At 40.6% G+C, this 15,789-nt stretch overlaps 1 protein-coding gene across 9 annotated transcripts in view; it reads right to left on the reverse strand.

Moving 5' to 3' along the window:
* Positions 1 to 15,467, reverse strand: part of RUFY2 (RUN and FYVE domain containing 2) — a 43,435-nt gene extending 27,968 nt beyond the window's left edge. For 3 of the 9 annotated variants that reach the window (XM_015104390.4, XM_060406840.1, XM_015104393.4), the window contains exons 1-8: positions 15,171 to 15,467; positions 13,069 to 13,242; positions 11,050 to 11,167; positions 5,458 to 5,559; positions 3,773 to 3,896; positions 3,539 to 3,600; positions 2,636 to 2,701; positions 2,093 to 2,162 (exon numbers count right to left, since the gene is read on the reverse strand). In XM_015104390.4, coding sequence (XP_014959876.1) covers positions 2,093 to 2,162; positions 2,636 to 2,701; positions 3,539 to 3,600; positions 3,773 to 3,896; positions 5,458 to 5,559; positions 11,050 to 11,167; positions 13,069 to 13,242; positions 15,171 to 15,174 — 720 coding nt within the window. In that variant the 5' untranslated portion in view covers positions 15,175 to 15,467. Of the gene's footprint in view, positions 1 to 2,092; positions 2,163 to 2,635; positions 2,702 to 3,538; positions 3,601 to 3,772; positions 3,897 to 5,457; positions 5,560 to 11,049; positions 11,168 to 13,068; positions 13,243 to 14,735; positions 14,951 to 15,170 lie in introns of those variants that run through there. The other 6 variants (XM_027962186.3, XM_027962189.3, XM_027962188.3 and 3 more) reach the window with 4 other exon arrangements.
* Between the last annotated feature and the right edge of the window lie 322 nt (positions 15,468 to 15,789).

The following is a 15,789-nucleotide window of genomic DNA, read 5'->3' on the forward strand; positions in this document are numbered from 1 at the left end:
TTTTGTTAGTCAAATAGTATGTCAGCTGGAACATATTGTTTATATGACTTACAATGTGTCCTGAATACAAAACGCATGAATAAGCATATGAAGAATTATATGCTAAACAATAAGACAACTGTTTATATGTTAAACAATAAGACTTGTGCAAAACAAAACACTTGTGCAAAAACAACAACATCTATAAGGAAAGTTGTGCTATAATTGAAAATGTAATACAGACATTCATGATAACCAAACAGGGCACCCTAGTGAAATCTGGGCATAATGAGTGACAGCTCTCACCACCAGAGTTAAGTATGAATGAAATTAAATATGAATGGCTAAGTGACTCGGCTCTGAAGCCTAAAAGGAAAAAACGGATTCTAGGAGCAGAAAGCAGAAACCAATCCCCAATGCTGGCTTGCAAATAAATTTCTCAACACTTTGTCAGAAACGCAACTTCAACTTCACAGTGCTCCTAAGGTCAAGAAGAGGCACAAACAAGTGAGTAGCTCTCGCCAATGGTCCCAATCTATCACACTATCAAACGGTCCTAAACTATCAAAATGAAAACTCATACAAACAATCACGTGCTTGCTGGTTTGGGACAACTGGGTCAGTTCTAAAAGAATGTGGATCCTAATTAACATGGAAAACAGAATTCACAGTTCTAATAACGTATTTCTTCCTGGAGCCTAAGTAATTCTGAAAATGGAAAGCAATCCTATGGTTAAGTGAAAGTCACTCAGTCATGTCTGACTCTTTGTGACCCCATGGACATAGCCCACCAGGCTCCTCTGTCCGTGGAATTTTCCAGGCAAGAGTAGGTAGCCACTTCCTTCTGCAGGGGAATCCCAACCAAGGGATCAAACCTATGTCTCTCATATTGCAGGCAGATTCTCTACTGTCTGAGCTACTAGGGAAGCCCCTGTGGTAATTCTGTGGCTAGCCTGTTTTTTTTTTTTTTTTTTAATCTCAAAAGCAACGTGGCATGTGTGTGTGCTCAGCTGTCTCCAACTCTTTGCGACCCCATGGACTGCAGCCTGCCAGGCTCCTCTGTCCAAGGGATTTCCCAGGCAAGAATAATGGAGTGGGTTGCCATTTCCTTCTTCAAGGGATCTTCCTGACCCAGGGATCAAACCCACGTCTGTCTTGCATCTCCTGCATCGGCAGGCAGATTCTTTACCACTGAGCTACCTGCAAAGCCCCAAAGCATTACCATACATAAAACAGACAGCCAATGGGAATTTGCTCTATGGCTCAGGAAATTCAAACAGGGACTCTGTATTAATAACCTAGAGGGGTGGGATGGGGAGGGAGACTCAAAAGGGAGGGGATGTATGCATATCAATGGCTGATTCATGCTGAGGTTTGACAGAAAACAACAAAATTCTCTAAAGCAAATATCCTTCAATTAAAAAACAAATAAATTTTTAAAAAGAGAGAGATGTGAGGGAGTTCCTTGGTGGCCTAGTGGTTAGGACTCGGCACTGTCACTGCCGTGGCACTGGCTCAAACCCTGATCGGGGAACTGAGATTCTGCAAGATGTATGGCATGGCCAAAACAGTTTTTTTAAAGTTAAAACAGAGCTGAGATAAATTTCTGATTTGCAACCACTAAATAGCTACTTTGACAATGCAGAAAACCAGAGTATATCAGATGAGTTTCACACATGGGAGGCTAGAGAAAGGGTGGTCATGATCATGGAGTGATGCTTGAAAGGAAAAGTAATCTGAATACGGGAATAAGGGGGACAGGATCATTATAATGGGAATTTCTAACTATAGGTGATTCCACTATTTAAATATAGGTCATCCAAGTCAAGAAATGAGATTCACAGTTTATTTATAGAAGAGTTTGTATGCATTGCATTTGGGGGCTCATTTCTAGAAGTTGGGTATCTCAAATAATTCACAGATTCACCTGAGGACTTGCCCGAGAATAATATATGGTTTCTCTAGAACTTATGATGATCAGTTACAACTATTTCATCATAATGATGAAAATGTGTTTGTGTGTGTGCTCACACGTGTATTCAGACTTAAAATGGAAAAGGATCGCCAATACTAGGTCCTTGAAAGACAATTATCCATGGCTGGGTTACAATACCTCTTCAATCAGCTTAGTATTTGACTTTTCTAACGAGTCAACTCTTGAATGGAGACTGCTGACTGTGCTGCTGAAATTGATAAAGAAAAAACTCATTCAGAATCACACAAACTCACAAAGGCAAGAAAAAATTTGTTATCCTGGACTCATCATGTTGACTGACATGCACCAACTGCCTTGTCTGAATTTTTTATTGCCACACTTACACATGAAGTCCTCTAAAGTAGGAAAAATGAATTTCTGAACCAGCAAAATGACATAAACTTTCACCTTTTTGCTCGAGGGTTGAGTGATAAGTCTGAAATTCTATTCTCAAATGTCTCTGAAGATTCTATTTAAAAATATAGCTCTCATTTTCTGCTGAAAATCAATTATTTTCAATAATTTTCTGTATTCTTAATTTCCATTCACTCTCTATCCCCTCAACCCCTTTTCAAATGCTTATAAAAAAGGAATAGGGTTAAGATGACCTAAAAGGGGGGGAAAAAAAAACTTAGGACAATATCCAAATGTATTAAGCATCTATGTGTCCATAATACTTACTTCAGTTGTCTATTTAATTCTTCAACATAATTCTTCTGGTCTAATATTGCAGCAATTTGAACATTCCTAGAGGAGGAGGGGAAAGCAGCTTTTAGTTAACTGGAAAGGGATCTACTGGGTGGCCAAAAAAACAAACAAGAAATACACAAAAGGTCTAAATCATCTAAAACTGCTGTGAAACCATAACAGTAAAACATTTCAGTTCAGTTCAGTTGCTCAGTCATGTCCAGCTCTTTGCGATTCCATGGACTGCAGCACACCAGGCTTCCCTGCCCAACATTATCTTGCCTTTCAAATAAAATTCAACAATCTTTATAATCAAATAGCAGTAAGCTATGAACTAAAAAACTATTAACCTTTGTTAAATAAATTACATGCTAATATTAAACAATACCATTAGTATATTTTTTAATTTTTTGCATTTATTTAAGAAATATATTTGACATATGAAGTGTAAATTTAAAGTATACAACATGTTAATCTAATACATTTATATACTGTGATGGACTGCCATTGTAGCAATAATTAGCACCTCTCATATTACATAATTATCTTTTCTCTTTAGTAGACCAAATAAGTTTATTTTAAACACAACTGTCTTAAATAAACCAGTATTTGTAAGTTCATGAGTAATAAACTTATATCTCTTTTTATCACAGAAATGAGAGTTGACAATTAAAATGGGTCTCTGGGGAATTCCCTGGCAGTTCAGTGGTTAGGATTCTACATTCCCACTGCCAAGGGCCTGGGTTTGATAGCTGGTTGGGGAACTAAAATCCCATAAGCCTTGAAGCACAACCAAAAAATAAATAAATAAAAAATAAAATGGGTCTCTGAACTAATGGTACGACCAAAAGTCATACTTCAGACTAAAATACAGTATGTGAAATACGAAAATCATACCTTTCTTTATTTCCAATATCCTCTTCATTCTTTAAATACATTGAAAAATCAATCACTCCAACCTGAAATAAAGTTATTCTTAGAGAGTAGAAATACTAGAAGTACCTCCAAAATACAACTGATTTTCATCCTTAATTTTTCTCTAGTGTTTAACAGCACTGTTTACACCTGGATCAAAGAGGAAGAGTACAAACTGAAAATACTATGCCTTTGGCACCAGCCGTTTTAACTTACTTGTGAATCTAAATCTTCTCCCTTTACACACAGATTAGCATCTATCACATTCAGGCCAACCAGCAGCCCGACAATTACTGCTCCCTCTTCTTCCATCATTAGTGCATGATACTCATAGAATTCACTGTGAAATGAAAATAATAAAAACTGTAAATCACAAATTTATTTCAAAAACTAACTTGTAAAATCTCAATACCTTATAACAAGCATGGAACCAATATTAAGTGAGGTATTTTAAAATTAGCCTTTCTATACATGAATAACTTAAAATTTTGAGATATAAATGTCTGTAAAGAAAATGTAAAAGAAAAAGACTTAAGGAGATAAAAGAGGAAAAGGAAATTTGAGTGAGAGAAAAGAGAAGCAAAGAGAGATTTTAAAAGAAAAGGCATCACTGAGGCCTGGAATATTTATGACTCTCAAAAGACATAGTGATGGCTGCTAATCTGATAACAGTACTTTTCAATACGGTTGCATTTTCTTCCCAGGATTTATCAAGACTCTTGGGATAAAGACTAAGTGGCAAAATGAACATATGAAACATTTCAAGTCAATTCATTTGGTATATATATATTACAAGTGCTCTTAACGCTGCTAAGTCACTTCAGTCGTGTCCGACTCTGTGCGACCCCATAGACGGCAGCCCACCACGCTCCCCCGTCCCTGGGATTCTCCAGGCAAGAACACTGGAGTGGGTTGCCATTTCCTTCTCCAATGCATGAAAGCGAAAAGCGAAAGTGAAGTCGCTCAGTCGTGTCTGACTCTTCGAGACCCCATGGACTGCAGCCCACGAGGCTTCTCCGCCCATGGGATTTCCCAGGCAAGAGTACTGGAGTAGGGTGCCATTGCCTTCTCCGAGTGCTCTTAATATCTATCCATAAAGATATTTATGGATATCTAAATCCAAAAACAATGTTCAAACAAAAGACTTGTGAAAGAAATAGGATAGTCTAAAAACAAAGACTTGACAACTAATGCTCAGGATTCTAGTTATCACCGTCTGATGACTTCCTCAAGAAGTCCCATGTATATTGTTTAATCACTTTAATTAACCTTTAGAATATGATTGAGAAATTGAAGGTGTTTAAAAGTATGCTTATTCTCATTTAACAAATGTGAAAACCAAGACATACCACTGAAGTCAAGAGTAAAATCAAAAATGACCAGATTCTCCAGAACATCACAGAGGCACTCTGAGAAAACAAGGCCAAATGGAGGGGCTGACGTAGGCTCACTCCTTCTGAAAACTAGTCTCCTTGCTTCGAAAGTCTGTCTTAAACATTTGTCCTTCCATTTAAATAGACAGTTTAAAAAATACCCACAATACAGCCAAAGCAGTGGTCTGGATATTTAAGATCTAAAAAGAAACCTCTTGAATTAAAGCCTCAAATTTCAATACAAATTTCTATTCATAGAATTAACTGTAACTTTAAAAATTAAAAATATGACATACAAATTTCCACCTTATTGGCCAGTAAAAATCTTACAGTATTCATTTTTCAGGCTAGTTCTTGATCTATGTTATGTCCCCACCGAGGTTTTCTATCTCATTTTTCTCCTTCTTTTATTTTATGCCATCACGATGTGTTTTATGTATCCTTTCATACTGTATCTTCTATCCTTTTTGGAAGACAGGATATAAATGAAATAAAAAATGAAAATGAACATGATTTAATGGTAATTACCTCAAGAGATCCCTTTGAATAATTAAGCAACGCAGGTAATCAGCCATTTTTTTCTGCATGAGGGCTAGTCGAAGCCATGCTCTTGCACGACCGAGGGGGGTCCTGAAAAGCAAAACCAAATGGTCAAATAACAGTTTCCGCCCAAAGATTATAGGCTACATCTTCTATCTTTGTTGAGATACACGTTAATAATGAGAAAAGGCAATTAATCATGGTCTTACCTTTGTTTCTAGAGCTTTAAGTCAGTTCTCTGATCATGCAAACCAATCTCTAGGAGCTATTTAAGTCTCTAAGGTAAACCTGAACCTACAGGACATCTAGGTACCACTTCATGCCTTGAAAGAAATGACTCTCTAAACAGGGAGGATATTTCTACAAGAAATATTCTGTCAGAATAGGCTTAGCCCTCTAAACATGATTATGCAAAATCCATCAGTAAAGGCAGCATGATGCCCTCAAAAAATAACTGGCCTTGTATCTGAATTTTAAAAAGCATAACAATGCTAAGAAGCTATCTAGCTGCTAATTAGAGAGAATCACCAGGCTGCTTGCTGTTTTTCAAATATTTCTTTAACCCAGTTGTCCTTTAGAACATTAAATCTCCTAACGCAGAGGCCTACTGGGAACAAAACTTCTAATACAACAAATATGTCTGAAAGGTTGTGGCCCAGGGCCAATTTTGCTGGCTATAAGCAGAGTCTCTGAGACCAGAGAGAGCACACAGCTCTTCTTAAAACTGAAGGTGTTTGTGCTCAAGATGAAAATTAATTCTATCTAGGCAAAAGATGTACTGATGTGTAACCAGGGCAAAAAAACCCACACAAACCACAGTATCTCCTCATGGCAAATTGAACAAAACCATCTGGGGAAGATAATCCATGCTCATGGAACAGCAGCATGACCTGTGCCAAATTCTGAGGCCACCTTTCTGCTAAGGTCATTGTCACAGGGACAGAATAAAGGGATAAAAGAGGTGATGGAACAGTTTAATCACACTGCTACTGCTGCTGCTGCTGCTGCTGCTAAGTCACTTCAGTCGTGTCTGACTCTGGTGACCCCATAGATGGCAGCCCACCAGGCTCCCCGGTCCCTGGGATTCTCCAGGCAAGAACACTGGAGTGGGTTGCCATTTCCTTCTCCAATGCATGAAAGTGAAAAGTGAAAGGGAAGTCGCTCAGTCGTGTCTGACTTTTAGCGACCCCATGGACTGCAGCCTACCAGGCTCCTCCATCCATGGGATTTTCCAGGCAAGAGTACTGCAGTGGGGTGCCATTGCCTTCACTAGGGGACTGTAAATAAAAAAAATATGGTAGACCTCGGTAAGTTAATGATTACTCAGGAAAGCAGGTTTGCTTAACCACAAAACCATGCAGCAGAAGGAAAAGACGTGCCTCTAACCAATAAAACAACGGTGACATCAGACTCATATACTGCCCAGTGAGCTCAGTATGTTAATGATCACCAGGACATGCTCTCTGCACACATTAAAAAAAAAAAAAGGTAATTTGTGGACCTGACTTGACCACATAGAGATAAGAAAACTCCCCTGCTTAACCTGGAGGAGGAACCGATGATGGAAGCATGATGCCTACTGAAGAAAGACAAAGGTCTTCACCCCACTGCCCCCTTTTCCTTTGATTATAAAACTGTAACCTAGTAAGTTCTCGGGCACAGTATTTCTCATTCACTTGTAAGACTCACAAGCGTCCTATTCTACTAAATCACTTATCTATCACTCTGTCTCTTGAATTCCTTTTCTGTGCTGAGACACGAAGGACTATGGTACTGGAGCTCTTCAGAGCCTGTGAAAGGACACCAAATGGTTTCAATTGACGACAAAATTCATGTGATGTTATACCTCTCAAAGACTTAAACTTATTGAAAATGTGCTGGGTCTTCATTGCTTCAGGCGGGTTTTCTCTCGTTTTGGTGAGCAGGGGCTACTCTTGGTTGCGGTGTGCAGGGTTCTCCACGTGGTGGCTTCTCTTATTGTGGAGCACAGGCTCCGGGCCCTCGGGCTTCAGTAGCTGCAGCTCCCGGGCTCTAGAAGTGGGTTCTAGAGCATAGGCTCAGTAGTTGTGGCACTCAGGCTTAGCTGCTCTGCGGCATGTGGAATCTTCCCAGACTAGGGAAAGAACCTGAGTCCCCTACACTGGCAAGTGGATTCTTATCCACTGCACCACAGGGAAATCTGTGGCTCTGCCACTTCTTATAATTTCTTTGATCTTTACTTTTCACATCTATATAATTATTAATAAACTCTACGCTAAGAATGATGTAAGCACTAAATGAGATAATTCATGTAAAACAGTTATCTTATTATCCTGATACATTGCTCAATAAATAGAAGCCATTTACTTTAAGCCCTCAAGTGTAACTTGCAAACATTTGGATGATGTAACAACAGAAAACATTACCATATTCCCAAAACCCTAAATCGTAAAGCTAAGAGAAAGCAGACTTAAAATGAAGAAAGTAGGCAAAACCACTAGACCATTCAGATATGACCTAAATCAAATCCCTTATGATTATACAGTGGAAGTGACAAATAGATTCATGGGGTTAGCTCTGATAGACAGAGTGTCTGAAGAATATGGACAGAGGATGGTGACACTGTATAGGAGACAGGGATCAAGACCATCCCCAAGAAAAAGAAATGCAAAAAAGCAAAATGGCTGTCTGAAGGGGCCTTACAAATACCTGTGAAAAGAAGAGAAGTAAAAAGCAAAGGAGAAAAGGAAAGATACAAGCATCTGAATGCAGAGTTCCAAAGAATAGCAAGAAGAGATAAGAAAGCCTTCCTCAGTGATCAGTGCAAAGAAATAAGAGGAAAACAACAGAATGGGAAAGACTAGAGATCTCTTCAAGAAAACTGGAGATACCAAGGGAACATTTCATGCAAAGATGGGCACCATAAAGGACAGAAATGGTCTGGATCTAACAGAAGCAGAAGATATTAAGAAGAAGTGGCAAAAATACACAGAACTATACGAAAAAGATCTTCACGACCCAGATAATCACTATGGTATGATCACTCCCCTAGAACCAGACATCCTGGAATGAGAAGTCAAGTGGGCCTTAGGAAGCATCACTACGAACAAAGCTAGTGGAGGTGATGGAATTCCAGTTGAGCTATTTCAAACCTGAAAGATGATGCTGTGAAAGTGCTGCACTCAATATGCCAGCAAATTTGGAAAACTCAGTGGTGGCCACAGGACTGGAAAAGGTCAGTTTTCATTCCAATCCCAAAGAAAGGCAATGCCAAAGAATGCTCAAACTACCGCACAATTGCACTCATCTCACACGCTAGAAAAGTAATGCTCAAAATTCTGCAAGCCAGGCTTCAGCAATACATGAACCGTGAACTTCCAGATGTTCAATCTGGATTTAGAAAAGGCAGAGGAACCAGAGATCAAATTGCCAACATCCGCTGGATCATTGAAAGAGGAAGAGAGTTCCAGAAAAACATCTATTTCTGCTTTATTGACTATGCCAATGCCTTTGACTGTGGATCACATCAAACTGGAAAATTCTTCAAGAGATGGGAATACTAGACCACCTGACTTGCCTCTTGAGAAATCTGTATGCAGGTCAGGAAGCAACAGTTAGAACTGGACATGGAACAACAGACTGGTTCCAAATAGGAAAAGGAGTATGTCAAGGCTGTATACTGTCACCCTGGTTATTTAATTTATATGCAGAGTACATCATGAGAAACGCTGGGCTGGAAGAAGCACAAGCTGGAATCAAGATTGCTGGGAGAAATAACAATAAACTCAGATAGGCAGATCACACCACCCTTATGGCAGAAAGTGAAGAAGAACTAAAGAGCCTCTTAATGAAAGTGAAAGAGGAGAGTGAAAAAGTTGGCTTAAAGCTCAACATTCAGAAAATGAAGATCAAGGCATCCGGTCCCATCACTTCCTGGCAAATAGATAGGGAAACGGTGGAAACAGTGGCTGACTTGATTTTTGGGGGCTCCCAAATCACTGCAGATGGTGACTGCAGCCATGAAATTAAAAGAAGCTTGCTCCTTGGAAGAAGAGTTATGACCAACCTAGACAGCCTATTAAAAACTAGAGACATTACTTTGGCAACAAAGGTCTGTCTAGTCAAGGCTATGGTTTTTCCAGTAGTCATGTATGGATGTGAGAGTTGGACTATAAGAAAGCTGAGCGCCAAAGAATTGATGGTTTTGAACTGTGGTGTTGAAGAAGACTCTTGAGAGTCCCTTGGACTGCAAGGAGGTCCAATCAGTCTATCCTAAAGGAATTCAGTCCTGAACAGACTGATGCTGAAGCTGAAACTCCAATACTTTGTCCACCTGATGCAAACAACTGACTCATTTGAAAAGACCTGGATGCTAGGAAAGACTGAAGGCAGGAGGAGAACGGGACGACAGGATGAGATGGTTGGATGGCATCACTGAATCAATGGACATGAGTTTGAGTAAGCTCTGGGAGTTGGTGATGGACAGGGAGGCGTGGTGTGCTGCCGTCCATGGGGTTGCAAAAAGTCAGACACAACTGAGCAACTGATCTGAACTGAAGAGAAAGCAAACTGATAATCTGACAAAAAAGGTAAGCATTTTTTTTAAAAAAGTTATCTCTTTCACAAGAATTAAGATAAATTAAAGGAAGCTCATATATCTTAATCATACCCTGAAGAACACAAGAACCCAGGCTTAACAACAAAAAACTGCAAAAACTTTTCAACATTCATGAGTTACTAGCTAGAACATTCAGCTTTTAAGACACTTCACATACAGTTTCTCCTCAGTATTGGGACCCCCTCAGATACCAAAAGCCATGGATACACAAGTCCCTCTTATAAAATAGCACAGTATTTGTGTATTACCTATGCACATTCTCCCATATATTTTAAATCATCTCTAGGTTATTTATAATACTTAATACAATGTAAATACTATGTAAAGAATTGCCCGCATGTGACAAATTCAAGTTTTGCTTTTTGGAACTTTCTAGAAAATCTCTTTTTCAAACAGTTTTGATCCAAAGTTGGTCAATCCACAGATGCAGAACCTACAGATATTAAGGGCCCTCTCTACCTTCATCTAGTCAATCAGGCAGGTGACATTATAGATCCCAATTTTCACAACAAGAGAAGTAATCTGCCCAAGTCTTACGGTATATAAATGGCTTATTGGTGAATTCAAATCTCCTGAGCCTCTGTCCTGGATTTAACCTAAATAGTACTGATGGCCTACTACTGCAAACTAGCTTTAGACTCAGGAAATCGAACTGCGTAATTGATACACCCTTTCTTAAAAGAACCTCCCTATTTCCTGCAATGCAATGTGGAATTTAAGTGAGTGGTACGACACAGGAGTGAATACAGTGATAAGAATATAAAAGAAAGAGCACTTCATTCTTATTGAAGGGGCTAAGAAAAATTTCATTAAGGAAATAAAATTTGAACTGATTAATAATACACAGAATTTTATCAGAGAATGCAAGAAGGCTACATAAGGCAGAGAGAATATAATAAACTAGAGTGTGAGGTACTTTTAAGAAACAGTAAATACAGTAAACAGTATATGGTTAGGGATGAACAAGTAATAGGATTACTTACTTAAGACCAGGTAAATCCCGGACACTAGCTCCTATTTCCTCTGCTTCTGGGTATAGCTTCTCCACCAGTTCCAAAGGGCCCCAGATAGTTTTGTTATAACTTAGAAATGATTTTCTCACTTTAAAAAGAAAATATAATAAATGCATACAACTTAAACATGCAAAACTGTAGCAACTTCTTGTTAAATATTTAGTTTCAACATTTCTAACGTAACATACAATTTTTCAGACAGCCTTTCCTCTCTTGTCACTATATAGCCCTACTGAACAGGAGCCTGTTTCTCAGGATTCTGATATTTTCCTTATTGGAAATATGCATCTTGGCCATTCTTCCACATCAGAAATATGCAAGTAGGCAATTAAAGTAAAAAACAACTAGGCTCATTCTTTACTAGTACCAAAATAAGACTGGTGGCCCTAGTCAGTTGATCTTTACCAATTTATTAAATAAACCAAGGACAAATAGTTATTTTAAACACAGAAAAATTACAACTTTACTTTTCCTTTTATTTGTTTCTAAGATTTGGGTAATATAAAACCATGAAATCACTATGTTTCTTTCTTAATACTGACCAAATCTCCTGTAAATTCAGTACTCCTATGGTATGCTCCACCCAACAAGATCAGTAATTTTTCTTTGGGGAGGAAAAATCAATCAGCACAAAGTCGCTTTACAATGATTCATAAAAATACACATTTGACTGTTAGCATATGCCTCATGAAATTTTGTGAAGTAAAGGAAAATAAATTCGGAAAAGAGTTTAAAATGTAACTACTTTGGCCATCATTTGACAAATTCGATTTTAGCAAGTTAGAGGAAAATAAACATCTACGTCACTATTTTTTTTTAACAGAAAGGAAGTTTTTCAAAACACAGATTAAAACTCAAGGCCTAAGATAAGAATGTCAACTTCCTTATGTTTTAAAAGAAGTACTCAGAGAGTGGGAATATGAAGAGTTGGCAAAAATGTGGGGAAAGAAACACATTCACTGTTGTTTGATCAGTGAAGTCTTTATCGACATAAGTTGCCTCTATCCTTTGATCCAGAAATTCTACTCCAAGGAGTCCTAACGAAACCATAGCACCTGTACACGTGTACAAATGTATAAATCCAAATATGTCCTTACAGCACCATTTTAATAATAAAAAACTGGAAATAACCTAAGTGTACATTAAGAGGACAGTAGTTAAATAAGTCACGGTATGCATATATAATGAAATATTATACATTATGTATATTATGCATATGCTATGAAATATTATACATATGCTATGAAATATTATTCACTATTATCATCATTTTCAGGGAGTACTCACATTTCTACAATAACCCAATCCAGACGACAATTTTTCTAGACATGTTTGCCACACACTAAGGAGGTTTATATTTCAACAATCAAGTATTTTAATGTATTTGTTGAAGAGAGCACAAACTAGTAATAATAGTTCATACCAGCATCATCAAGCTTAACTTTTTCTAAATAACTCTATGCTGCTGCTGCTAAGTCGCTTCAGTCGTGTCCAACTCTGTGCGAGCCCATGGACGGCAGCCCACCAGGCTCCCCCGTCCCTGGGATTCTCCAGGCAAGAACACTGGAGTGGGTTGCCATTTCCTTCTCCAATGCATGAAAGTGAAAAGTGAAAGTGAAGTCGCTCAGTTGTGTCCGACCCTCAGGGACCCCATGGACTGCAGCCTTCCAGGCTCCTCCGTCCATGGGATTTTCCAGGCAAGAGTACTGGAGTGGGGTGCCATTGCCTTCTCTGAAACAACTCTATAGTTGTCCTAAAATGGAAAAAAGGTCAGAGTATGCTGAGAAAAAAATTTAAATCAAATATGCTTTTTACAAAACACTAACTAAGGATTTTCTGAAGACCACCCATGAGGAAACATAAAGCAGTAGGGTATTTTCTCCAAAAACCGACAGTAATTATGGCCTCAAAAAAAAATTACATTTTTAAGCATGTTTAAGATGGGAGGGGGGCCGCCCCAAAGTTGATTTTTTAAAAATTTTCCAGTACCTTTAAGACCATGTTTCAGACAATGTTCCATAACAACGAAGAACTGCTGCAAGGGGGGATAATCAGAATCCAAAGTGCGGCCAAAGCTTAGAGCAGATTCAATGAGTCCTTTGATACTGAGTTTAGCCATGTTTAACAAGTTTGCTCTCTCTACAGCTGTGGGGTCTTTTGTAGCTGAAAGCACAAGAAAGGAGTCCAACATCACTTGCAAGACCTGATATCAAAAAATATCCAAACCGTTTTCTTCCTCTATAAAACCAACAGCGGTTTGCTTTTCCTTGGTGGATAAGTCTTCCTAACTAACCTACACCCCTAGTTAACTTTCTTTCTATGTCTCTCATGCATACCATGGGACAATGCTCACTCCAGTTAAAGTTTATGAATTATTCTCAAAATCCTGCTAACTGGCTATTCTCAGGTATTCATTTTACAATTTTTCTGTGGAGTTTAAGTGTGGAGTAATGTTTAAGGGTCTGGTACAAAGGCGGACAGCAGGAACTGTCAAGGATGAATTCAAAGGCAAAAATATACTCTGAATAAACTGGCAATAAAATAAAAAGTAGTTAAAATTCTAAGATTCCAGTTTCACCCACAACAAACATGACAGGTAAATAATAAAACAGGGAGATACAAGAGAAGCCATTCAACTCTCACTCATTTTAACCCTCTTTTAACCCTCCTTGCTTTTTTCATTGCAATTGTAGTTTTGTATTCCGGGACTCCTTTATTTTCCCAGAGGGTCCAGTTTCATGTGAAAGTTCCCTGACCTTCCATACAGCTGATCCAGTTAAATACCAAGTTAATGGATGCATTTTAAAAAATTGATTTTACTGATATTTTCAATTCACAAAAGATTTTCTTTCGCACAAATTTTATCCTCAGTTTCTTATAAATTCAGATGCTCCCCATACTCTCATTACTGTTGTGCTGGCAGAAATATTTTCAGCAAACACAGATGACAAAATGAAGTGCAAAAAATAAATAAAGCACTTTCGTATACTGTCTCATAGTCTTTTGACAAATTTACTAATCCAAGTAAACCAAGTGTCAGTTTTTCCTTCACTGGATAAAAAGTCCAGGGTTCCTAATGATCTAGTATTCTAGTTCTGACTACAAACAGCTAAGCGTGAAGCCTGACACTGAATCCTAAGCAACGTAAAAATGCAGTCACAAATACTATAGCCAAGCTAGCTTTTGGAGAATCTCCACACAAGACATCATTTCTTCCAATCTGCATCGTGATATGACTCTTTTTTCGGAGACGAAACCAGTCGATATTTCATAGTCTGCAGCAATTATCATTTTTCTTAACAGTGCTCATCACAATAAGTAATGTATGATGAGACAATCAAGACAAAGGGCGCCTTTGTCACTAAATGCTCGGAGGAAGGTCCTGGTGGGCGCCAGCAGCTCCCTAAGAGCGTTTACACCTGAGCCGCGCCCCGCCCGGGCTCGCGGATGCGTCTGAGCGCGTTGCGGACCCACACTCGGCCAATGGCAGGTTCCAGCATCTTGCCTGGGCCTAGAACCCCTTCCCTGCCTCCCTGCCTCCCTGCCTCCCTGCCTCCCTGCCTCCCTGCCTCCCTGCCTCCCTGCCTCCCTGCCTCCCAGACAGCAAGACTGCCCAAGGGCTCCGGCCACCTCCAGCACCCTCACAGAGGGCTCACCCGGGGTCCTGCGCCGCATCGCTGTCCCTCTCCCGCCCTCGGCGTCCGGAACCCAGGCCAAAACAGGAGACGCTTCCCTCCGCCACCCCCAAACCTGAAAAGTCATCGCCCGTCCCCGACTGTTCCCCCGACCCTGGAGCGGCACCCCGGCCGGCCCTGTGCTGGCTCCCTGTAAGCCGTCGGACCGCGAAACCTTGGCCATTAGGCCCCCGAACAGGGGCGGAGGCGGGAGGGAACTAGGGGCGGCCGCGCGTTGCCATGGCGACCCCGGGCGCCCCTGCGTCCCCGGCTGCCCCCGCCCAGCCCCAAGCCCAGGTTCGGACCCCAGTCTCGACTCGCAGGCCTCGATGCCCACACCGCCTGTCCGCCTCCCCTGGCCGCGGCCTCAGCCCAGCACGGAAGGCCGGGCGTCCGCTCGCGGCCCGCTCCCCTTACCCATGGCGGCGGTGGCGATACAGTCTCGGGCGAGGACTCCCTGGGCCCCGCCAGCAGCTCCCTTCAGGCGCGCGGCGGCCGCCACGGCGTCTGCAACCAGGCCCGCTGCGGCCCACAGCGCTCCCGGCGGCGGGAGGACGCCCGGGCGGTTCTGCGGCGCCCGCGTCGGGCGGGGGACTCTAGAGCCTGCAGCCGGCCTCGGAGAAATCCGCCCTCGCTGAGCCTCTCCGCGTCCAGCCGGACCGGAAGAAGGAGCGTGAGGGAAACCTCGGGTTGTGAAGCCAGAAGGCGGACTCTGATCTCTAATTTGTGGGCTTCGCCGGAGCACTAGGGTTCCATTTCCAAGGGGAGGCGAGCAAACCGCGTGCAAAGGTTTTCATCTGCAAGGTCCAGCTGGGTTTAATCTAACACACCTGACCGCGCCCCTGCTTCAGTAATTCCTAGGGGACCAAAAGAATTTAGAAAATCTGAATCAATTAACACTAGGTAGAAATCTACTAAAACTATTTAGCCCAAATTTTAACCAGTAAGTCCACTGGTTTATAAAAAGCAAGGAGGAACAGTCTCAATAATCAAAGGTGGAGAGATAAAACCTGCATTTTCTCATTTCAGAGAGGAA

Source organism: Ovis aries, chromosome 25, assembly GCF_016772045.2.
Source record: "Ovis aries strain OAR_USU_Benz2616 breed Rambouillet chromosome 25, ARS-UI_Ramb_v3.0, whole genome shotgun sequence".
Classification (NCBI taxonomy): domain Eukaryota; kingdom Metazoa; phylum Chordata; class Mammalia; order Artiodactyla; family Bovidae; genus Ovis; species Ovis aries.